Source organism: Neospora caninum, chromosome V, assembly GCF_000208865.1.
Source record: "Neospora caninum Liverpool complete genome, chromosome V".
NCBI classification, from domain to species: domain Eukaryota; phylum Apicomplexa; class Conoidasida; order Eucoccidiorida; family Sarcocystidae; genus Neospora; species Neospora caninum.
Genome location: NC_018391.1, coordinates 2,138,781 through 2,163,018, shown reverse-complemented (window position 1 = coordinate 2,163,018; position 24,238 = coordinate 2,138,781). Strand labels below are relative to the sequence as shown.

Genomic DNA, 24,238 nt, shown 5'->3' with positions numbered 1-24,238 from the left:
AAAACGATCCGCTCTCGGATGAGGCTCGGGCCTTCGGTGTACACACGGGTCGCTGACTGAGTGTGAGAGGCACGCAACGGCAACGTTGCAAGGGAAAAAGCGACAACGAAGCTGAGCGAGTCTTTTGTGGCGAAGCCGAAACCCACAACTAGCGAAAGCCGTGACAACCAGTTGTGTGAAAACGCCCAATCCGGTGTACAGTCACCGTGGAACACGACTTGGCTTCGATTCTCGAATTTGTCAGCAAGGGGGGACTGACTGTCTGTCCTCAATCGCCGAGCAGCATGCGGAATTTGCCAGACAAATGTGGGATGCAACGCCTGAATGTCGCGCCTGGCGAGGAGTCACTTGAACCGACTGGCGCCGTCGCAAGAATGACGATGTGGTATTTAAGTCCAGGAAAGTCGCAAAAGCGCTGGCCGTGACCCCAGATCTTGAACGCTCGGTGACTTACTTTTCGAGAAACTTCCAGCACAGACGCTAGCAGGCGCGGCTGGTTAGCGGCACAGCTGAATCCACCTGCGGGAGCCCCGTTCCCCCCCGGGGAAGTGACCGCTGAAGAAAAAAGTCCACTTGTCCCCCATCTTGCCAATAAGAAGTGAATAGACTGACTCCCGTCTTCCTCATGAGAGAAATTGCCTTCTGGTAAATATCGCCGGTGACCTCGAGACAGGCCGCATCCTTTATGAAATGCATGTGATGGTGATGCATATAGATCGAAGCCGCCGCTGGAACGTCTACTACCACTGCCAGGCTGGGACACTCTCCTGCCTGTTCCAAACGAACCGCCGACGGCACACTCATCTACGTGGCTCTTCTCCTTGCGAGCAGGGTAACCAGAGAAATGTTCGCCTTGTTGCAACCGCAGCCGCGGGGTTGTTCAGCGTCCTGTGGCACGACGAGAGTTTTGTCGGGCGTGCTAAGGTCGGGAGCTATCCCGACCTTAGCACGCCCGTTGAATCTAAGAGTATGCAGCGACATCCAAGAACACGTGTGTTAGTACCAGATTTGTTGTCGGCCGGAAGAACCGGTATCCTGTGGTGCGGGACTGAAACACTGAGACACTTGATCACCAACTCACGGCAATTTCGGAATTGGAGCAAACGTGACCGCGACCACAGAGCACCAGCAAGGTGAAAATCGTGGGGAGCATTTCCATTCAGTCAAAGGCGATTAAAGAGCAGAACAGGGGACGTGCGTTTGGTGTGCGTCCTCACAGGTCGCTCTGCGCGGTCCGATTCGTGAGCAAAGAACGCGCTGGTACACAGCTGGTCGAGCCGCGAGAGATGAGACAAGGAGTTCAATAGCTTCACAGCTGAGCCTGATCTTCCCACCGACAGTCGATGCCCAGCTAGCAGTGTCTGCATAGTCCTGTGACTGAGTTGATGATTTTATAAGTTTCTCAATCCGTCTTACCAGTGCCGAGTGTTCCAGGGGCAAACCAGCTCACAAAACAGTGTTGCCAAGATATGATACAGGGGGTTAGGACGTTGCGAAACGTGGTCACTGCAGCTTTTGGGAGGAATGTGCCAGCTAACATGGACATGCCTGCTTTAGTTCTTGGCATTCGCAAAACGGGAGCACGTATGGGTGCAGTCTTAACTTCGGAGCCGCCTCTCCTCACGCAGACACAAAGGTACCCGCAGGAGGCCTCCGGCGACCTGGAACGGATATGAGTGCCGATAAGAGATACGCAAGAATTCCACGGTTTCCAGTGGACCCGGTCAAATATTTGCGGACCGCGAAAAAAGGCACCGTGAAGCACAGACAAAGTTCCAGTGCGCACAGCCTTGACTGACAACAAAGTACAGCATAATCATACTGCAACCAGCGGCGAGGACTCTCGCCTCTTCACAGAGGTGCCTCAGATTGAATACGAGACAAGAACCGCTAACAAGGATATGGCTAGCGGGACTGCGAAGTACGGTGCCAGCACGCTACGGATATCGCCCGCCTCGACAAAAACAGTGTAATGTTTCTCGCTCGTGACGTCCTTCAAAAGAAAACAGTATCCCACCTGATCCTTGATATAAAATCGGGACGGCGTCCGAAAGAGTATAGAAGTCTCCCCGTTCTTGTGACCGGTTGTGATCTCAGCGAAAGGGTATTTCTCTGGCGCCTCAGGAAACAGGTCTGCCCAGTCGACGCGGCTGTCAGTGTTGCAGGAATTTCCGTCCCTCTGGTACACTTGCCGGGTGATTTCAAGCGGATCCTGCAACACGCGCTTGGGTTCAGCGTTGTCCACAACTATCGACTGAGATGGGGTCAAATGAATGGAGAGTTGAGCGTCTTCGAGTATGCCTCCCGTGGGGATCTTTACCGCGTACGATCCTTCAGGTACCTCACTGCCTGTGACTGCTGGAAGCTCGGCTACTACCATACCGAGCAAACAGGCAAGAAGCACGAGCCTCCCTCCGCATGGGTTCGTGCTCGCGGAACTTTCCATTTTAGATTACCGAAGTTTGAAGTATCGACGAAATCCAGTCCAGATTCTATAGGGTTCCGTTCTTCTCGCACTCCTGGTAAGCATTCACTGCCTCCTTCAATGCTCCGAGACGAGAGTTCCCGCCTGAACGAGGATTGGCCTGTCACGAAATCGGATACAAGGAGAATCAAAGGACTAATCACATGTCGTTATGCGTATTTCTACCTGGTATCATGCGTCCCAGATACGTGGCGCCGTCGATCCAAATCCGCGACGCTTTAGACTCTGACCTGGATACGCACACTGTTGGAGAAGGCACCGAGGCATACGATTTTGGCTACCAAGCGTTATCAGTGGGGCATCCAACACTCTGAAATGTACGGGGAAGTTACGTTCTTTACAATGGAAATTGTTGCATGCACCCATACACAGCCAGGTCCTTCAACACTGCGCGATCAAACTCCTGACACGATGCCGGCGCGCGTTGCACACCAACCATGAATTTCTACTGTCGTACCTGTGTAAGTATAGTTTCCTGGAAGTGGTAAGCGGTTCATTCGCCTGATGAAAGCATTGCTAGTCTGGCAGCTAGCCGTCTGCGACGGTGTGCCAGCGTCGAAAACAGGAACTGTACCCAGGCGTCGTGGTTCGGGAAGTTTTTCCGCAGATGCAGGATCCGGCGCAAGGGAAGTAAGACAGGGGGGAAAATGTCATATGTATCGAAAGTTAATGACACAAGAAAAGAGGAACAGTTTTGCATGCAGGTGCGTTGTCCAAACGCCACCATCTGTCAGCGATGATCCGAAGGGCCGGCCTCGGAGGGTTGCCCATCTCCCTCCTTGCACACAGCCCAGACCCAGGAGACCCGCTTCATCGACACGGTCACTTGTGTCCCTTGTTGCTCAACCTAGCAACGGTCGTTTTTGAGCACACACAAATACCCTTTCGTACAGATTCCTGGCGTATTCATATTGTGAAAAAGCAAAAAGTTTCACTTCGGGTAAGGAACGAACAGTACCCTCAGGAGATAGGTTTGTGGCGACCTTCAGACTGCCTTGTAGCCGTGGTGTGCATCCACTGAAATTCAAGAGAGGGTGCGTTGCAACCGATTCACAGAGACTGTTGTTCCATGCCCGCGTAGCGACTTTGTTGCAGTTTTTCTTTTGAGAACGTACACCGCCAGCGGGGAGGCGTGCTTAGAGGTAGCAGAGCGTATTTCACGGTGCGGCCCAAACCCTAAACGGATTGACAGTCGCAACATTACCGGGCGTAGTGTCGCCACTGCTATAACGGGATAGGAGCAGAAGAGTGCGGGAATTCGGTGCAGGCGAGCGAGAGGTCAAAAGCAAGGGTTGTGAAATTACAGGCTACTTGTTTCTAGCAATGAGGTAACAGCACAAAAAAAACAGGCATAGCCCACTGATGCAATGTGGCCTACTGAAAACCCAGTTGCATTCACAGTGGTAGTCAGACTTCTGCGGTGTTGTCCGGGCACTGCGTTGTCTTGCGAAACAAGGCAAGCAGTTCAGGACCGTGTTAGATCAGCAGCGAAGTTCAGGACCCATGGTGAAGGGGGGAGCGTGAAACAGTGCTAAAGTTAGGACAAGTGTCAAGGAATCTGCCTGTTTGTAATCTGGCAGTGGTTTTCACGACCGACCTCCACAATAATGTCTTTGTGTGTGACACATTGGCCAGTACACTGGAATTCCGAAGGTGCCCTGTCCATCTCGTTTAACAGCGAGCAAATTCGCGGGAGACCGAACATGAAAACCGGACGAGTGCTACCCTTCCCGCGGCATTATGCCGGAAAAGCCGTCTCGCATATATACTCACCATGTCTCCAGATTCTTCCTGCTGCAACTGGTGGCTGCTTCATTGTGACCCACCGGGTTTGACAGGATTTCCGGTCTCATGTCTTGTGCTGCAAAACGGGATGTCCGACGGCAGCACTTCGTTTGAAGCGTTAGAGCTGAGATGCATCTCCCAAAGTACGATTCTACTGCGGAAGAGCTATAAATCACACATGCTTCTTGACTTACTAGCTCTATTGCTAAATTAACTGGGGCACGTGCGCTTGATGTCCTCACGGAAACACTGAAATCCCCTTTGGCGTCACAACGGTGAATAACGCGCCGGCGAAACAACCATGGTTTCTGCTGCATCCACCCGATCCCCCGGCAGCATTTTCCAGAATCGTCTTGCCTCACCCGCATGGTCAACAGCAACATAGTCAATACGCTCTGAGACAGTGGCTTCTGTTCGTTCTTTCCGGACAAACCGATGCACAGAATTCGTTGCCGAATTCGCCAGGCGCCTGGCAAGACACCACAAATATTTTCCCTGAGATTAGGCATGCGATTCAATGCCGCTCGATAGTCTTCGAGGTGTCATCTGCCCAGCAGCAATCTCACTGTTGCCTGGAGGGAATCCGCCGACTTAAATAATCGACCTGTGCCTTTTGCACGTCAAGCTCTCACGTGTATGGAACGCCATTTCCGAGTCACAAGGAACTGCTTCTAGGGAAGTCCATAGTCTACGGGAGGAAGCGGGGCTTCGTCACTATGGAACCCGCTCTGGTGCATTCAGACCTCCCCCCCTTGACTCTTCACCCAGCCTGGCCTCTGCCAAGCCGCCAGTGTCACACATTCGCTCTAGAAGCCTGCTTTTTGGAAGACGTTTCGGAATCCGCCTGCACCGCACGTGTGTTCCTGTAAGATCCCACCTCCCGGACCGTGTAAGGAAATTGTCCTCGATTAAAACTCAGTTGCCACACTTTATGCAGTCTCCCCATGAATAGAGGAGTAGACTCCCCCTCAGAGCAGAGACAATTGGCATATGCTTTTCGAGGAAAGGACGTTTCTTCTTACTCGCTCGGCAAGGCACATGGTGACCGGACGATTGAGAACTAGCAGCAATTGCAGACTACTTTCGCGGGAGCCAAGTACTGCTCATCCCAGATTCTCAACGCGAGATCGCTCGAGCCTGTTGCATCTGACTCCACTGCTCTCGGGACTGGGTGCATCCTCCACGCGATGTTCCTCCTCTGTGGCTAGGACTCATCCGATGTACGCCAAGTAGCGTCCACCCTGTGCAACGCCGCACACAGAACCGTCCGATTTACGGTGAATTCCGGCGATCGAGAGCAACTTCTGGCTGAAGGGTTTTCACCAGTACACGATTACTCTGTGTCGCACCTCGCACGTTACTCGTTTCGACACTCTACGGCCTGCATACGGACGTTGGGCTTTCTTTCGAGAGTTGGAAGTCCGACTGCAGACGCTCTTCGCCCAGTCGGCGAGAAAGACACAGGACTGTAGCTGGGACGACGTGCAAAAGCTCTGCTACTAGGATTCAGATAAAAAGCTCTTCAGAATCCATCTGCATCACGGCACATACTGTCTGGGGACGGACGAGGAGACAGTCAGCACGACTTTGGAGACGGTGAGCCGGCGGGAGCTGCCGGAAGTGTCCTCGCATGCATGCAGCATGATCCCAGCAGTTGTTGGTGGCAAGACCGGGCAATAGGAAGACGCGACAACGTTTCGTACGGTTTTTCCAAATCCTGGGATCGACTTTTTTTTACCCGCAACACTTTACCTTTTACCTCGTTTGCAGCCGTCTGTAACTTCAGTGACTGTGTTCCCTTCCCGTTGCTGCTCGACGCAGACTGGAGAGCAGTCCCACGATTTCTCGGTTCTTCCCGTTTGCGGCCGCCGTGAAATTTCGTCGGTCGCAAAAAAGTACGCCAAGCCAATGCACGACATCAGCTGGTTTTAGGCCGCTCTTTTTCTGCCGAAAAAACGCTCGTTCTCCTCCCGCACAGGACGGTGGAAACCGTCTCAGACATAACAGCTGGGCCCAGCGTTTCTGCCGTTTCCGCTTCGCGCCTTGCTGGTCTCCTCTCTTCTGAGTGCTTCACAGCAGTGAAGGTACACACGGCATGCACCCATTCCACTGCTTTCCCCGTTTTCGCCCTCCCTGTTTCTCACACGTTTACACGTGGCCCACGAGTCCCCCCCTCGTCCCCCCGCTGAATCGTTTGTCTGAACCGTCACCTGTCGTGAAGTTTCCGCGTCTTTAAAAACTCGAAAGAGGCCGCCTGCCCCATCGTTCACGTCTTCCTAGCCACAAAGTCGCTTCCCGCGTTCAAGTGTCGCGGGTTCGTCTTTTCCCCTCCACGGCGAATTCACACCGTCGCAGATTTCGTCCACCGAGCGCTCTCGCCTTCTCGTCTGTGCCCGTTTTCCTTTTTCCAAGATCTTCCAACAATGTCGTCCGGAGACTCCGTTGCGCCCCACCAAAGGGCTGCATGTGAGCAGCTACACGGCGAGTATAAGCAGTGCCTTGCTAAGAGCGGCCGAACCAACTTCAGCGCATGCACGGACTTCCACAGCAAACTCCGAGCCTGCGAGAACATGTAAGACTTCTGTTTGAAAAAAGTTAGTCGGGCAAGGCCTAACAGAAGACGAAGCGCTGTACACGGCTGCTCTGTGCTTAAAAATGCATATATCGAGATATCTATTTGTATACGCGCCGGCATGAAATACGTGTGCACGTTCTTTCGAGCGGCTTTAGGTATATATGGGTATATATCGATATATGTAACCGCGTTCGTATGAATGCATGCACTCTTTCTACCAGGGTTGTCTTCCAGTGGTGCACCGCCCGGGTCCGTAGGAGGAAGGAGGCGGCGCGCCCGAGAGAACGCGTTTTCAAAGCTACAGTTAACGACGGGAGCTGGATGAAGCAACGGGAGGACGCAGGCATCGCCCGAAGAGGCGGCAGGGCGTTTTTTCTCGTTACTGAATATGTGCGCATGTACAGGAAAGATATGCCTTTTTTTCGCCCGTGAGCACAAGTTGTTCTGTTCGTCCCATGGAGCCAAAAAAGACAAGCGTCTCCCTACGTTTTCCTCCGTGTCTTTGTCTCAGGCTGAGTACATCGTACTGCATTGACGAGGGTATCAATCTGATGAAGTGCACAAAGTAAGCTGAGCCCGTGGATTCACTAGGGTCCACGGCGGATATTCCTCTCTCGTGTGGGGGTTGCGTGTAGTGTTTCGTGTTTCTGTAACATACGTCACGGCTTTTCCATCCCCGCTCCGCAGTGCTTTCTGTTCGTTCCTCTTTCCGTCGCCGTTGTGCTCTCGCATGATTTTCATTCGTTCTCAGCGCTCCTCCTTCGCCTTCGCCCCATTCCCAGTTTCCTTTCCATTTCCCGCGTCGCCACCTCAGTGTGTTTCTCTGCGTCTTCTCTGCTCCGGAAATGCCTCCGACGGAATAATGCTTCGGCTCTGGGCCATGTCCCTCTCTGTGTGGTGCAGAAAACCGGATTCCTCGTTCTGCGCCAAGGAATTTGTGGCAATGCGCGAGTGCAACAGACCGCGAGGGCCGCACATCGTCCTCTCTCCGTCTTCCTCTCCGTCTTCCCCGCCTCATTACGAACTGCGCCCCGAAGTGAAGCATCTCTACAATGTCGAGTCGACAGACTTGGGTGCGGCGGTTGCTCCCATGAGAAACAAGCAGCAGCTTGACGGGGTTGCGGATTCGCTGAAAGCCGAGCTCAATCTCCCTGGCTACGGGCACGTTCCCTACAAGTGGGAGAGCCTGCGCCCGAATCCGGGAGCGTGAAGAGAGAGGGACAAGCGAGAAGAGCGACACAGAACACACACCTGCGGGGACAGAAACAGAGGAAGAGTGAGAGAAGAGCGAAATCGTTGCCTCGAGTGCTCATGGTGCGACACACGATGCGAGGAAAAACGGGATTTCGGAGATATCCAGCGAAAGCAAAGAGAGGAGTCCGAGCACTTCCTGTGTTTGTTCGGACTCCCAGATTAACCCTATGGCATGTCCCGCCTTCGTGTCCTTCCGCCTTGTACCGCCTTCCACACGGTTCAGCAGGAGTAGACCTTGGAAAAGAGAGTGTATGATGGCGAAAGAAAAGCAAGAGACGAGAGAACAAAAAGGTTGTGCTGTTGAGACCGGGTACAGGCCTATCGTTTCAAACTGACATTCGTCTCTCGTTTCTTCCAACGTTTTATTCATAACACTTCTCTTGCTTCGGAAGCGATAGAAAACCTTGTGCACCCACATCTTTAGGCCTAAGGAGACATACATGTAGACGTATACAAACCTATAGATGGACCTTGATCTGTGTTGTCGGTCACTATAGAGGACTGGAGGGGGGGTCGTCTAGGTCCCACCGGTACACTGCAACTCCGCTTTCAAAGCGACAACGGCATTTTGGGCACAGCATGCAAACGCTGCGGAGCGCGGGCACGAATCCTACCATGAGGACCGGTTCCTGCACTCGTCCGAGTTCCTGCTTTCAACGTCTCGTGCCGACATTCATCCTGATTCGCCACAAAAATCACAACTGTCTTTCCGAAACAGAGTGTCCACAGCAGCCACGCAGCTTCACGTTAGCCAACATTCCAGGCGACAGGCATATAGAGGAAAGCAGCTGCACGTGCAGGCAGGAGTGGAAAGTTTCTGCGGCATTACGCGTTTTCCGTAGGGCTGCTTTGTGCTCTGATTTGCTCTCTGGACACGAAGTAGGTGATAATCAGCTGCCTCTTTATCCTCACGTGTGAATTTGGTTCACTGGTACGATACCCCAATGTAACGCGAGGAAAGCCCGAGGCGAGGATGCCTGTCGGCAAGAGGAATCGTGCCGTGCTTAGCTGCAGAAATCGTGGAAACTCTACTCGTGTGAAGTGTTTATTCCCCGTTTTCGATGGGGAGTGCGTGCCTCGGTGAAATTCAAACTTTCCGCGAGCGGCAATAATCTCCGTGTGGGGAGAGGGTGAGAGGACACTCTACGCTGTGGGAAGCCTCCACCGTGAGCATCCCAAAAGCTCCGTTCGACAAGGAGAGTTTTAGGATGTTGTGTCGAGTGCATAATGACGGGTGTGCCAAGTGGTCTAAACGGGTCCGCCATGAAAGTGATTCGAGTCATCGTTAAAACAGTGGAAGTAGTGAGTAGGCGTGTCTCAGTAGACCTGTCGACGGTGTGGAGGCACGGAGTTTTAAAATCGCAGAGACAGCGGATACAGATCCTTTGTTTTTGCAGGAGAAATAATCCTCTCCTTAGGATTCGACGGTCATCGGAGTGCCTGCATGGCAGTCGTATACCCGTGTGAATGGTAGAGCCTGCTGAGTTTTGAGGCGTTGCTTCGTTCTACGGTTCTAGTCGCTGACGCCCCATATGTGATCCTCTGTGACCTTGTGAAGGAAATGTGGAAGTCGTCGAGAGTGATAAAATGCACCTTTTTAGTTCTCTTCTGAGGTATTCGAGATTCAGCCCACAGAGGCAAAGCCACGGCAATTCATGCACGAACGCCGTTTTTGTTGCCGTCGTTAACTTGCGGCGTCAAAAAACCCGCAGATCAGCACGGGACACAGAGGACAAAAGGGATAACACTAAAGAGAAAGCTTATGGCTCGGGCGTACAGAAAAGCATAAAAGAAAACTTCAATAGAGACCTCAATTTGAGGAGGCGAGAATGGCCACAAGCCTCTCGACGTGGAGATTTAGAACCCACTGGAGACTGCTATTTTTCATCAAACTGCATGCGAGCTCTCTAGCCACGTGTGAAAATGGAACCCACTCTTCGTCACCTCTCAACCGGGTTTCACGTTGCTTCTCATCTGCATGCGCGGGATGAGTCATCCCCCAGTCTGTGTTTCCGCGCACAAGCATGGAGAACGCAGAAGCGCACGCGCGCTCGATGTCTGCCTTTCCCGTTCCACTGAGAAGCGAATCTATCCATGAAACCGCCGGAGAAGAAGACTCGATCAGGTTTCTATCGCTTTCTCCGGTGACAGAAAATCTGGATCGCGTCTTGTTCACCCCTATCCGACGATGCCTGCCGTCATCACCATCCCGTTCCTGGCTTTCTTTTTTGCGGGCTTCCGTTTCGTTCACCACCTCCCGTTGTTCATTCGCTTTTGTCGTCTCAGCGGTCTCTTTCTCGTCTACAACAGTGAGCCTCCTCCTCCTCCTCTCTCTCTCTCCCTTTTGAGTCTCGTCTTCTTTCTGATCCTCCTCGTCCTCGCTATTCCTTCGTTCGCTCGCGCCTTCTCGTCTCTCTGCAGTTTCGGTGCTCAGCTTCTGAGTCTTTTCGCTGTGTGAAGCAGAACGACGATCGCCTTCCGCGCCTTGGCCTACAGAACGGGACCAGATGGCATTCCCACGTGTATCGACAGCTCGGACATCCACAGCTCGCTCGACCATCGCAGCTAAAAAGAAATGGACGAAAACACTGGTAATCATTTTGGTGGCCGCCGCGAAGGCATAAAAGCGACGACCAGCCGACGCACCAGCCCTGTCCTCCTCTCCGCCTGGCCCCTTTCCTAGAACGCCTTCACCTTTGTTCTCTGTCTCCTCGTGTTCTCGTTCTCCTTCACATTTCTTCCGGTCCCTCGCCCCCGCTCCAAGAGAAAGAAGAAGGCGCGCAGCCTGCCACAGAAACAGTGTTGTCTCGCTGTCTCCCACCCGCGCCTCAGCTGTTCTCCCCTCTTCCACTCCTTCTTCTCCGTTTTCTTTACCTTCTCCGTTTTCTCTTTGTTCTCCCTTCGCTTCGTGTTCCTTCTGCATCTGTGTGTCTGCCGCCTCGCCTGGGTTTTTGCCTGCGTGGTCCTCGCTGCATTCTTCGCCCGGCTGCTTCGGCGCAGTTGCAGAGCCCCGCTCGCCGCCACCGTGTGTCCACTGCGTCCCTTCCGCCCCTGGTGCCGGTGAGGCACGAACGATCCCTCCATACACCCACGAGTGGAGACGCCCACGTTCTGCTGAAGCAGGAAAGAAAGACACCGGCTGGGGCTCCTGTGCTCTCGCGTCTTCGCTGCGCCCTCGTTTCCGCCCTCCCTTCGGGCCGAGGGCCTTTTCTGTCTCGGCGTCTCGGCCCCGAGAAGACGCAAAACACCCCCCGCCTGGAGTCTCAAGCTTGACTCGCCCGACTGTCACGAAGCACGTGGCAGGGCGACAAGAAGGCGAATGTGGCACAGCAGACGAATCACCCGACGCGCCCCCAGCACGCTCGTGAGGGACAAGGCAGCCAGGGCCTTCCTGGTCTGCGTCATCGGCAGAAAGGAGAGCGAGAGGCCCTCCAAACGGAGAGAGAGTAAGGGGCGAAGGCACGGTTTCAAGTGCGTTGCCCTGTCTCTGTCTCCGTTCTTCGCCGCAGTCGCTTGCCGCGTCACCACACATTTCCCCACGTTCTCCTTTCAAAGGCAAGGGGGCTGGAGATTTCGGTTCTCGTGCCTTCGCTGCGCGCTCCTCCTCTGTGTCTTCTTCGCCTCGGGAGACCGCCTCGCTGTCTCCTAGCTGCGAAAGGCGATACGCCCCACCAGAGCTCCCGACAACGGCGGAGTCCGTTTTCGACAGCAAGGGCGAGAAATAACGGGGAAGCGAGGGCGAACACGCAAACGGTGGGAGTGGACGAGCAGGCGCGAGGCCGAGGAGGTGAACGGAGGCGTTCGCGAGAGACTGAAGAACAGCCAGGACGCGCGCCTGGATCCGCGTCGGGCACAACGATGGAGGCAACGCAGCCGCGGAGAAGAAAGGAAGGGCGGAAGGAACAGACTGAGACACGAGAGCCGAAGGCGCAGCAGAAAGCGGCGACGACGAAGGGGGGGCGGAGCCACAGAGGGACACGGGACAGGGCGGAACCGCAGACGTGGTCACCAGAGCAGTGGCGGCTCGTTGAAGCCTGCGAGCAAACCCTCCCAAGTAAACAGTGATCCCGACCAGTTTCCATCTCCAGCACGCCGCAGGCGATGCAGAATCCGAAGCCGGAAGAGCGTGGTCTAAGGCGGCGTGCCCACACAACAAAGGCGCGACGCATGCGGAGTCGTCCCGCCTGTCGCCTCGCAGCAGAAACGGACAGGTGCCCGACGGCTCCCAGGATGCATCAAGCATATCGACGGTGCGTGCTGAGCAGGCGGGCTCTTCCCGGTTCCCTGGCGTTTCGTCTTCTGACTCATCGCGCTTTCCTTGTTCCTCCGCTCCTTCTTCGTTAGGAATCGGACTCGCGCCTCTGCGGAGGGCCCGTGCAGTGCATCTCGGACAAGCAGCGATGCCACAGGCCGAAAATCCCGAAACGGCATTCTCGTTGAAGGCGGAGACGGCAGCACGTGAGGCACAGACTGGCGTCTCTGGCTTCTCCACCTGAGCCGTTTGAGTCTCGTTCGCCGAGGGGACTGCGCCGATGTCACGGAACCGGTCGTGGGTTTGAATCGGGGTTCCCCGTTTTCTGTCGTTCCGCTCGTCCTCAGAAAAGGTGTCTGTGTCGCCGTCTTCTGCACTCTTTTCTGCGCCTTCAGACGCACCCGCGGCAGCTTTCCCTCCGTTCGGGTGCGCGTCGCTCCTCCCTTCTCGCCTGGGCCCTCCAGCGCAGGGAGCAGCCGCTGCGCGTTTGGAGTCTCCTTTCTCGCGTCTCAGCTTCGGAGCCTTTTGCCCAAACTGCGATCGGTTCGCATGCAGGAGCACAACTGCGAGGGGACTGGACGACGCGCAACCCGTCGGAGCGAGGTCGCGAGAGTCAAGTTCATCAGCCAGAGGGGAAGTCGTGCGAGAACCAGGCGCATGCTTCTCTGTTGCCCCTTCCGTGTCTCTTTGCACGTCGCCGTCCTTCCCTTCTTCTTGTTCCTTCGCTCCCACCCGCGCGGCACTCCGCGGGCACGGCATTCGAGCAGTCCCTGGAGACGCGGAAGACGTCCTGACGACGCCAGTTCCTGTTTCTCTCTGCTCATCGTTTTCGGGTTTCGCTGCATCTCCGTGGAGCCCGTCGTCGTCTTGTCCTTCGGGGTGGGGCTCCTGAATCGTGGTTTCTCTCGCGCCCTCGTTGCGTGTTTGCGAGTGCTCGAAAACCTCTGCCAGCTCCTGAATATCGCCCAGGCGCGTATTCCGGGGCCTGCACAGAGGGTAAACAGCCACGACAGGGACACCGGCGACACTCCCCGCAACACGCGCGTCAGGGCCAGCGGCTTCAGATCTCCGCCGGACACGCCTTCCCCGCGCCCGCGCGTCTCCACAAACCTCCTCAGTCTCTCGTTCCCTGTTTCCATAGGCTGACCCGCAACAGAGGAGAGAACACCCGAAAAAACCAACCAGTCCATGCCTGCAGGATGGATAAGCGAAAAAAACCTTCTCTAAAAGAGTGACAACCCCACGAAAAGCCGAAACGGCGATCTTTGGCATCTGAATAGCACCCTGGGTGCGAAACTGGCAAACGAAAAGCTTACAAGTAGAGAGCAGCATTCGGCGCAAGTCGGGCCGCGTTCCGGACAATGTCGAATGTGTCCTGGAGTGTAAATACAGCATAGCGGGGGGACGAGAGTAATCTGCCAATGCGAGCATACAGAGCCGTCTGCCAGTCTAACCTGGAAGAGTTTGCGTGGACTTCCGCCCCCAACTTTGGCGTCCTCTGACTGCACGCTCCCTCCGAGAAACAGTTGCCTCGTTTGCTGCTCTAGTGCTCTCGCAGACACCACCGAGGCGCTCGAGCCCCGTCATGCATGCAGAGCGTCTGCGTGCGTGTCCCCGCCTATTTACGGTTTCGACGAGAGGCGCGTGAAGGGAAAGGTTTGTGGAAAGAGATCAAGACGCTTACCAACTCTGCGCCGAGACGCCGCAAGTTGAAGACGGGGGAGGCTTGGTAGGAGGGCCCTCCCCAGGGGGGCGCGAGGAAAATCTGGAGAGGGAAGAGACAAAATGGAAAACGGGCTGAATTCGGGGTTTTCGTGTCTCCGTGATCGCGCGGAAAGACTCCGGCCAAGAGAGCGCAGCGCCGCCAGCACTCGTTTCCCGCGTTTCTTGAGAACGATGAGACAGTCTCGGCACCTCTGCTCTTTTGCCAGGCGTTCTCTCGCCGTCTCGAGTTTTAAAATAAGCATGCGCATGACGGGAGAGGAACAGCCGCTGTTTATCGGATTCTCAGTGCGTCTCTCCTGCGTCTTCTATCAGTCTGTTCGCGGCCTTCCGCAGGAGTCCTCATCGGCCGACACAGCCCCAGAAAGAGACGAAAACGAGACAGCAGGAGAAGAACCACCACGGGCCCCAGAGAAAAGGAGTGGAAGAGAACGAGAAGAAAACAAGAAAAGACAGCGGAGACGAGGGAGAGACCACGAAGAACATGAAGAGAGAGTGAAGAGGGAGAAGACGGGAGACAAAACGGGGGCGAAGCAGGGGAGTGAACGCAGCTACGACAGAGAGAGGGAGGAGGCTCTCGGGTGCTCTGCACGCCGTAAAACTCAGTTGGTTTTGCCACACGCATGCTGCATCTTTGAACGTTTCGTCTCTGACTCACTCCATCAAAGACGCCCGGACGGAAGATCCGCGAGCTGAGGTGACGAAAATCTCCGAGAACGAAATCGACGCGGCTAGCGACTTTCCGGCCTGGGCGGAAACGGGCGAGCGAAGGCAACAGACAAACGTCCCTGTCTCCCTCTCTCAAAAAGACACGCAATGCCAGCGCAACTCCGAAGCGAGAAAAACGCGCGAGCTTCCTAAGCTATCGAGGCTTCAAAAGATACCTCAGCTGTTAAAGCTGCCTAACGCCCCGCCCTTGATTCCCGACAGGGCCCCACACGCTGAAAGATGGAAGCATGCAAAAAAGAGAGAAAGAAAGAAAATCGAGAAAGAACTGTTCACACCGCGGTGAGCCTGTCCACGCAGCTGAGGAGCCTGTCGGTTCGCACGCATCCTTGCGTTCGCTTCATCTCTTCTTCACTTCGGCCTCTCTCTGCTTTCTTTTCTGCTTTTTCTCTCTCGGTTTCCCGAACGTTTCGCTGGTTTTTTACCATAGACAGACGCGTTGTGCTTGGCCATGTGGACGCGTTCAGGCGAGAGTTCCGAGCAAATGACGAAGCCGCAAAATCCGCGAGCAAAGTGCGTGGCGTTGCCGGCAACCTGTAAAAGCGAAGCAAGCGCAGCAGACCCAAAACGGGAATCCAGAACGACACAAAAACACAACAGCCTCGGCACACAAACCAGGAAACAAACCGTATACCTAGACACAGCATCCAGCTCTTCGGAACTATCTGGACATGTTCCGATGATTCTTCCTACACGCAAACACATACCCATATATATATATATATATATGTACTGTATATATATAAGTATATTGTGCGGGTGCTCTGCATGCATTGCTCCCGTAGGTCTAGAGCGTTTTATCGCCTGTGAAAAGGCCGCGCGGGGTGGTGCTTTCTCACTCCGCCGAAAGCATCCCAGAGGATGGGGCACGAGCAGCACGACGCCATTTGAAGAGCCATGTCTTCGTAGCTCACAGACCACCACATGTCTTCGTCCATCTTTATTCCCCTGTCGAAACGGTGAAAGAGGCTCAGCCGCTTCGGGTCCCTGACGCGGCGCACAAACACCGAAGCTTTCGCAAACTTCAGATACAGCCATCTTTACATGCACATCTACATACCTCTGCATGCATGCGCACACCTCACATGCATATACACCTATGCACATAGCACACCATAAATATATATATATATAGATACCTGTCTCTGTCTCTCTATGTGTATATATATGGATATATATGGATATATATACACAGATGAGTTTCACTGAGGGAAGAGAGGAGAGAGGAGGAGAGTAGACACTCCCGAAGGGACAAAGGCGGAAAGACAAGGGAACGAAAGGGGGGGAGGCAGACGGGACGCCAGGAAAACCTTTACGAAGTCGCGCACTTGGAGGCAGATGAGGCAGCGTCAGAGTCCCGTTCCGGTTCGGAACGTGAGGGCGCATCAGACGCCTTGGGATGCGTGTGGGAAGGCGACTCAGGAGACGCCTGCGTGCCTGCGTCTCGCTCGCGAGGAAGAGACGCGAGGTCGGCCGGAGGCGAGAAAGCAGAAGGCAAGAGCACAAGGCGTGCACGAGGACTGGGCCATTCCTCAGGTCGAGCGCGGCCCCGGCCAGAAGACCGAGGACGTGCAGAGCGAGGCAAAGAAGAAAGCGACGAGGCATCCGAAGAAAGGGAAGCATGGAAAGAAAAAGACGAACAGACACGTGAAGAAAAGGCGCCTGACGGGGCGTTGCCGTTCGCGGGTGGGTGTCTCGCCTTGCCCTCTGCGGTAGGTTCGTGAACTCCTTCGTCCAGGGTTTCGCGACGCGTCACTTTCATTCTTTTTCCTTCCCCTTTTGTTTCATCGAGATCGCGCATTCTTCGGCGAGTGGCCTTGCTCTCCTTCTCCCCGGCCTGTGCCTCCCGCTCGTTTTCCCCTGACTGCATCTCCCCCTCTGTCTTCCGGCGCTTTTTCCCTTTCTGGCTTCTGTCGCCGTCGCCGCTCGCGCGTGTCTCGTCCTGTGCCGCGAGGGTGTTCACGTGGACTGTCTCCGCGCTTCTGTCTCTGTGCTGCGCTCTCCGCTGTCTCCTTCCCTCAGCCCCCGCGGTTTCCTTCATCGCTTGGATCTGTTCCCTTCCGCGAACAGACACCGAAGCGGACCGCGCTTCCTTTTCCTCTCGATCCTCGACGCTTTGTCCCTGCCTATCATCTCCGAGCGCCTCTCGAAGGTCGTCTTTTTCTGTGTCTCGTCTCCGTTTTTCTTGTGCGTTTCCCTTCTCCTGGTCTGCAGGGTTGTTTGTCCCTTTTCTGGGTTTCGTCTTCTGTCTCTTTCTCCGCGGCTCTTGATTAGAGGGGAGAATTCCCCCCTTCCTGGTGGGGCTCATGGCGGCTTGGCGGGAGATTTTTCACTGGCGGAGCGGAAGGCGGTTGTGAGTGCGTCGAAGTTTCCCGCCTTTTCTCCGACCTCTGCGCTGCCTGTACATGGATAGGAAGCGTGACAGAAGAGTGGTGAGAGTGGAGGTAAGAGGAAACGCGGAGCGAAGGTAGACGGCAACGACACGGCTAGACAGAGAGAGAGAGAGACGCAGACGGCGACGCAGCAGCCTGAAGGGACAGTGGAAAAGGCCAGGGGATCAGAACAACGAAGTAGGAAAGAGAGAGAAGACGGAACGGAAGCAGGGAAACGCACGGACAAAGTGGAGACAAACACACAAGAAGATCTTTCCTCCTGGGTTGTTGCCGGAAAAAAAACTAGAAAGCGATGTTGCTGGCGAGCAGCGAACCGCGAAACGGTTGTTCGCGGATCGGAGAAGAAAGAGAGAGGAGAACGAGGCGAAGCGGAGGTGAAGAAGAGAGAAAAGAAGGAGTTGCGATTCGCGCTGAGTCGCCGAGGAAAACGAATTTTAAGCCGAAAGGAATCGAATTTCAACCGCAAGTCTCTTCTGATGCGTCGATTGTGCATCGAGACGCAAAGGTGTGCATGCATATGTATGCATTGAGACGGCCGCCGCTGCGTATTTTACAGACCACAGCCTCAACACGTGGATAGACAAACACATCTCTTTCCTCGTTTTGCTCAAGAGAAACACGAGAGGACGAAAGAGAGCCTTTTTCTCTCCACGTTTTCCGAGACCTTTTAATTTTCCTTAATCGCAGAGAACCCTTTCGAACAGAAGAGAAAGAGAAGAAACAACGCGTCCGTTGTGTATTTCGTGTGTACCTACACCCGAATTCCCTAGAAAAAGGCGAGATTACGAGGCAAACGTCCATCGCTGTTTTGGCTTCGGGTCTGTCGAACCTCTCCTTGTTTCACCTCCTTGGCGGGTGACGTAGGGGAAAGCTAAATGATCACGGAACAGAACGCAAACACTCGAAAAGTCTACACAGAGGCCGAGGCTTTAGTTCGTACCTCATCAAACGAACACACACACACACACACACACACAAGCCGACCCGACAGAAACCAGTCTAGAAGCGAGCGCAACCAGCAGCAGTCTTCTGCGTCTCTTTCCAGTAGTTGTAGGCGCTTCTTTCTGTCTGAAAACCCGAAAATCTTCCTGTGTGTTCGGTTCACTTTCAAGTTCTCAAGTTGATATCTCAAGTTTCACCCCGTCACCTTGCTGCAAAAAGAGCCTTTGCCTTCGAATGCGCATTTTTATCTCTCTTCTGGCAGCCTACCCACAAAACGGGAAATCTTGTCGAAACAGGCAATCCTGCCCGAGAGTCTGTGCAGAAAGAAGAAGGCTCTCAGCTCAGCAGCCATTCACTTAGCATCGCAGATCGCTGCCTTCGCTTCCACTTCCCCTAACACGGCAACAAATCTCTCCGCGATTGCTGCACACGCCAGAAAATGAAGATGCCTTTTGTTTACGCACCCCGCACCCTTCCCTCCATTTTGTGTCGGCGACCGGTGCATTGGAAGCTTGTTTTTCCTCTGCTTTAAACCAAACCGACGTCTCATGGTCCAAAAGAGACGGCCTCCGTGTGGAGGCGTCTATCGACGGAACGAGGAGTTTTAGAACGGTTCCAAAGCTCTCGGTAGGAATGTCCTATCTCCGCCGCAAAAAGGGAGTTTGCGTGTCTCGCTATATTTTGGAGAAAGGGCTTTCCCCTGCAATTTCCGATGCAGTCTTTTTTGCCATCTACAAGTGAGACGCGGCCTCAGAGGCACCAGCCTGTCTGATTCGTCGAGACAGATTTTTTGGGCTCTCTGTGGATGCTGTTGCCGGATGCTCCCCGTTAGCACACCAATGTTTCTTAGGCTCCTCGATTTCGTCAGAGTTTTCGCCTTTTATGAACGGGGGATTTGCAAGGCGTTTCCCTAGACAAATACCCTTTCGGGAATGTGCACGGCCGTTCAAGGATGTCGCGACGACTCGCACAAAGCGTTTTAGAGATTTTCGGAGAATAGGCGCATTTGCAAAGACTCAGACGCTTCTTACAGAACGCACCCAGGTGGTCACCGTCTCGGTTGATTGGTTCCCAGTTCCGTTGTGTGTTCACGACAGGCAGTGTAACTAGAGGAGCGATCTGTTGTTTTCCGGCTGTCGGCACACGGTCGCTCTCCCGCGCCCATGAGCATGACACCGAGGGAAAAATTTCACGACTCAAAAAGAAAAAAGCGCATGCGTCCTCTCGGGGTGGTTCCTGAGAAACCAGGAGGAGACAGCGGGTGGGCAAACAGGCCAGGGTGTGTACGGGTGGACGACTGGACCTGGAATGCCGGTGCGAAGGAAGGCACCTTTTCTCTCTCGTGGAACGCGCCTCAGACAGCGAAAAGAACGATTTCCTGAACGGCAACTGATTCAGGACGCGGTACATGCGCAGTTAAATCCGTTTACCCGCCAAAAGCCTTCCAGAGTTTCCCGTTTGAACTTCCCGGTCAGGGAGACAGGCAGACAAAGAAAACACGAGAGGAGGGAAGAAGCGAGAGGTCGACGCAGCGAGGGGAGGGACATGCCTAGGAGAAACGCCCCACAAGACGCGACGAAAACGCGAGAAAAAACGCGACGGCAAAACAGCGATTTTGCTCGGTGGGGTGAAAACGGGCACGACTCGTGAAGGGCCCGGAAAACTCGGGCACTTCTCTCCCCAAAGATAAGACGAAAACAGCAAATGCGCTGAATGAAAAAGACATAAAATAGCTGTCGCCACGCGCTGTACTCGGGGCCTTCAATACCAATCCTACACCAACTGCAGCGAGACTCCCTGCTACACATTATGTAAGTGCGAGAGTCTCGAAGCTCGCCTCCATGGCGTCCTCTCTGTTCTTCCCCTTCCTTCTTCTTCCAGATGTCTTTCCCGTCCCCGCCTCTTCATTTTTCACTCTCCTACATTTTGTAGACGGGAGGCGAAAGCTTTTTCCTCCTTTTGACCCGAGCTCGCGGCGTGTGGATGCATGCGAGATACTTCCTCGCCATCGCCCCCGTCAGAACGCAGACTTTCCGCAGGCGCCGTTTCCGCCGACCGCTCTTTGAGCTCATCAAGTGCTGGCGCCCCGAGTGTCTGTACAACAGCTTTCCAGTCGCGGTGATTTTGAATCGCTTCGCAATCGATTTCCGCGTTCGCGGCTTCAGCGCCGGCGTCGGAACCTTCACTTTCATCTGCAAGCTGCCAAGGCCTCTCGCCCCTGCCAGCCATGTGTCTCCTCCCGAAAATCGCGAGCGAAGAGACAGCGGCGCTTCCCCGCTCTCGTCGCCTTCTGAGAAGCAATCTAGAGGCCTGTCTCCAGGGTGGCCTGCGTCTGTGCAGGAAAACGAGTCTCCCCACCGCGTGGAGAAGACACCGGACGACGCCTCTCGCCTGGCGCTGGGCCGAGTTGAAGCTCTTAGAGACGCCGACGAGAAGGGAGGGGCGGAGTCTCCGTCTCGTGCGTCCTCTGGACCTGCCATGACAAAGCCTAAATCGCCGAGGGCCGAGAAGGAAGTCTCCGCGAGAACGCGAACGGGACGAGACGAGGCCTCAGGCAGAGAGGGAGGTGGAAAGATGCCCCGCGAGATGAGGCACTCTGAGACACGGAGAGGGAGAGAAGCTGGAGAGGATGGAGCCGCAGAGAGCAGGGAGGCTCCACACCTGCCGCGTGCGTCGCGGCTCACCGTCGACGCCTGAGGGGAAGCCGCGGGAAACCAGGGCCGCACGAAACCTGGGAGAGAAGAAGCTGAGAGAGAACAGAGCGTCCACAGGTGTGCAGCGAGACGCGAAACGGAAGGAGTTCCCGGTGGAGCGAACGTGGCTGCGCGTGTTAAAGCCACAGCGGAGAACGACCGGCCGCCTTGCCGAGGAACCGCCGTTTCCGGCCGCAAACCTCGACAGCTGAGGGGAAGGGAAGAAGAGAAGGCAAGCGACGACAAGCGAGGAGACAAGAGTGAGGAGGGAGTGGGGCGGTGAGAAAGTGTGTGAAGGAGAGAAGTCGGTGGGAAAACAACGGGAGAGAGCGACGCAGAGAACCCAGTCCGCGGCGAGGGCCATCCTCGAAGGGGAGCGCTCCCGTCGAGCTCTTCCCACACGCGGAGGGAAGGACGACGCGCGAAGAAGGGAGAAGAAGAGACGGACGAGCGAGGCAAAGCGTTTGCATGTTGGAGAAGCAAGAGTGAGAGACACAAACACGGGAAGAGGTGGAGGTGGACGGGTTTTGCGAGAGTCATTTTCGAGGACGAATCGAGGGAACCGTGGAGAGACGCCAACCGAAGAAGAGGGACGAAGAAAGGTTGGGGAAAGAAAGACACGAAAATGACGACATTGAGGGCAAGAGCGAAGGTACAACGCTTCTGACCGATCTCAGGGAGAAATTGGAAGAAACGGCCATCATATCAGCAGTATAAACATATGGGATATACTTATCAACATACGCACTGGAAACTTGAAAAGATTTCTCAATCGCTTTTCCGCTCTCTGTATATACAGACGATATATAAACGCGATACACATCAACGAAGCTTCAGTGTGCCCATCTTCACATCTGTACACCAATCCCGCCGTATAGAGCGCAGGAGGTAGAGAAGTGTTTGTATGCAGAGAAGCGTAGGTATAAGAGACGTTGAGATGAGACCGTCGCATTTTCCCCCGTTTCCCCTTCTCTCTCTTATTCTCTCTCTTATTCACTCTCTTATTCTCTCTCTCATTCGCTCCGCCGGAGAGGCTTCGCGCTCCGCATGCAAGTACGATTTTAAGGTGGGAGGAGATGGTCGGGAAGAAGGGCGGCGACAGAAAAGAGAAAAGAGACCGAAAAAGAAATGGAACAAGAGAAAACAACAGAGAGGAAAAGGAGAGCAAAAAGCTGCAGTGAAGAAGGCGAGGAAAGATGAGCCGCCGTTCTTCTGGTGTCTCCACCCAGACACACACACTTGCACATATCGAATGGCGGCGAGAGAAACGCATGCAGCAATTGCAAAATCGAAACACAGGGACGGAAAGGGGAGACATGCGCACACCGTTTGCGACAGTTTCCGTGAACGTCAAACCTCGGCAGCCCAGCAGTCTTTCCAGTCTACTTTCTCTGTGTTTCTTCCCGAGTTCCTTCTTTCCTCGTCGCCCTCGTGGAAAGGATGTCCGTTGCGCGATGAGGCAGCGCCAAGGGCCGGGGAGAGACAAAAGGAAAACATTGTCGGGTTTTGCCGTATCTCCTCCGGCGGAAGCGAGAGAGAAACCAGAAGTTGTTCGGCTTTCTCAGCTGGTCTGTTCTTCCCGGTTCCTGGACGGAAGAACGAAGAATGAAAAGACTTTTCCCTTCGTTTTTTCGGTGTGCGAAGCTCGAACCCGACACGCTGGACCAGAGTGCACAAAGATGCGTTCTCGGTCTCTGAGCGAAGGAAAGATGAATGTGAACCTGGCATCATCTCTGTGCTTCCCTTTTACGCAGATAAACCTGACGACGAACGCCTCTCCCGCTTTCTTTTATGCTTTCCTTCCTCTTGCCACTGCCCTACTTCTGTTCTTCCTGTCTCTGTTCTCTCTCTTCCTTCTCCCTCTTCTCTACCCTCTCTTCTCTACCCTCTCTTCTCTACCCTCTCTTCGCTTCCCTCTTCTTCTTTTCCTTGTCTTCTTCTCTTTTTTTTCCTTTTCTCTCTTTCTCTCCCTCCTTGGTTTCCCCTACCCCCCCCGCCCCCCGCCCCCCAATAGGCAAGCATCCAGATGCGCCTAAGCGTATGCTTAATTCTGCGTTAACACAGCAGCAGCGACAATATGACTGCACTGTTTCGAAACAAAAAATGCATATATATATATACGCCTGTATGTATGTCCGTATCTGTCTATATATACTGAGGAAGAGCAATAGAGATAGATACATAGCTACTCTCCGTCTAGCGATTTGTTGTTGAGCGTTGGATTTCAATGTGCGGGGCGAGAGGGCGAAAAGACGGTGGAAGAGGAGACAGTCTAGAGAGACACCTGTAGAGAAAAGAGACGGCGGAAAGGCCTCTCGACGGGGACAGAACGCCGTGCAGCACACCGAGGCGAGGAACAGCAGCCACAAAAAGATAAAACGTGGCGGGACGCGTAGACGTATCGAATCTGAAACCAGAGAAGGAAATGTAGGAGGGATACAGAAGGATCGCGCCCCAGATATGCGTTGTCCGACGAAGAAAAGCGAGACAGAAGAAGCAAGCAGAAATGCCGCGTACACAAGCGAACCCATACGAGAGGTGAAACGAGAGAAAGCTTACACCACGGAACGGGGACGGCGAAACCTTCCCACAGATGCGGCTAGTGGTGAACCTCTGAGATACTAGAGCAAGAGGCCACAGCAAAGACGCCAGTGGAGACGAGAAGACATTTGCGAATTTGTACATGCTGGGTAACATGGTGTGAAGAATCATCCCTTCGTTCACCGTTCAGCTCGCACGAAAACTGTAGGTCAGACGCACCCGCGCGAGAACCAGGAAAACGGAACTGCGTCTACTCGTGAAGAAAGGAAGACGTAAAGAGTGCGCACTGTCAACGAAAGAACAGCGAAATCAGTCTTTTTGCCTTTGCGACTCACCAAAAAACTGGAACTGGTGTGTGTTGCCGTGTATCGCTCTCAGTTGAAACTCTATCCAGCGTTCTGAAGGTCAAATGCATCTCTCAGTTGCGCGTCTCGATGTTTTCCTTTTCTGCTGTGGACAGGAGGGTCCGAACGATCCGAAAATGCGGTTTTGAGACCAGTTCTCGCCAAGTCACGATTGCGTCCAAAGCGCAACGATCTGAAAACCGTAAAGATCGCTGTGCTGCGAGACAAAATCCGTGGTTCCGCAGAAGTCATGATCGACGTTCAGTCAAAACCACACTCCAAAAAAGCTTCCCGTCTCTCGGCGCCTTTCAACCCTCTTGAAATTCTCCCTCAGCCGAGATGCAGTTTACAGTCACGCTTGAAAAAATTGAACCGCGCGCGCACTGTACATACTCAAACCGGTAAAACAAGAGAACACCTGTGCAACTGCATGTGGAACTCGCGTCAACGAGACCCGCGAATGACAAACTACGAAACACCCTCGAATCCGCACGTGCACGGGTTTCGGTAATACATATATATATAT

General features: G+C 54.3%; 4 protein-coding genes across 4 annotated transcripts; 1 reads left to right on the top strand and 3 right to left on the bottom strand.

Annotated features, from left to right (window-relative positions):
- Window positions 1–1,864: 1,864 nt before the first annotated feature.
- On the bottom strand, window positions 1,865–2,446 carry NCLIV_014770 (hypothetical protein; the record flags this gene model as incomplete). Its single annotated transcript, XM_003881667.1, has 1 exon — window positions 1,865–2,446. The coding sequence occupies one exon, from the start codon at window positions 2,444–2,446 to the stop codon at window positions 1,865–1,867; it is 582 nt and encodes a 193-aa protein (XP_003881716.1).
- A 4,247-nt stretch (window positions 2,447–6,693) lies between these two features.
- Window positions 6,694–8,055, top strand: NCLIV_014760 (conserved hypothetical protein; the record flags this gene model as incomplete). The annotated part of the gene is made up of 3 exons (XM_003881666.1): window positions 6,694–6,842; window positions 7,357–7,410; window positions 7,749–8,055. The coding sequence occupies 3 exons, from the start codon at window positions 6,694–6,696 to the stop codon at window positions 8,053–8,055; spliced, it is 510 nt and encodes a 169-aa protein (XP_003881715.1).
- A 1,854-nt stretch (window positions 8,056–9,909) lies between these two features.
- On the bottom strand, window positions 9,910–17,107 carry NCLIV_014750 (hypothetical protein; the record flags this gene model as incomplete). The annotated part of the gene is made up of 7 exons (XM_003881665.1): window positions 9,910–13,336; window positions 13,668–13,726; window positions 14,036–14,116; window positions 14,732–14,820; window positions 15,225–15,333; window positions 15,639–15,786; window positions 16,128–17,107. 7 exons carry the CDS (start codon window positions 17,105–17,107, stop codon window positions 9,910–9,912), a joined length of 4,893 nt encoding a protein of 1,630 aa, XP_003881714.1.
- Window positions 17,108–20,053: 2,946 nt separating this feature from the next.
- NCLIV_014740 (uncharacterized protein) lies at window positions 20,054–21,367 on the bottom strand (the record flags this gene model as incomplete). The annotated part of the gene is made up of 1 exon (XM_003881664.1): window positions 20,054–21,367. The coding sequence occupies one exon, from the start codon at window positions 21,365–21,367 to the stop codon at window positions 20,054–20,056; it is 1,314 nt and encodes a 437-aa protein (XP_003881713.1).
- Window positions 21,368–24,238: the final 2,871 nt, after the last annotated feature.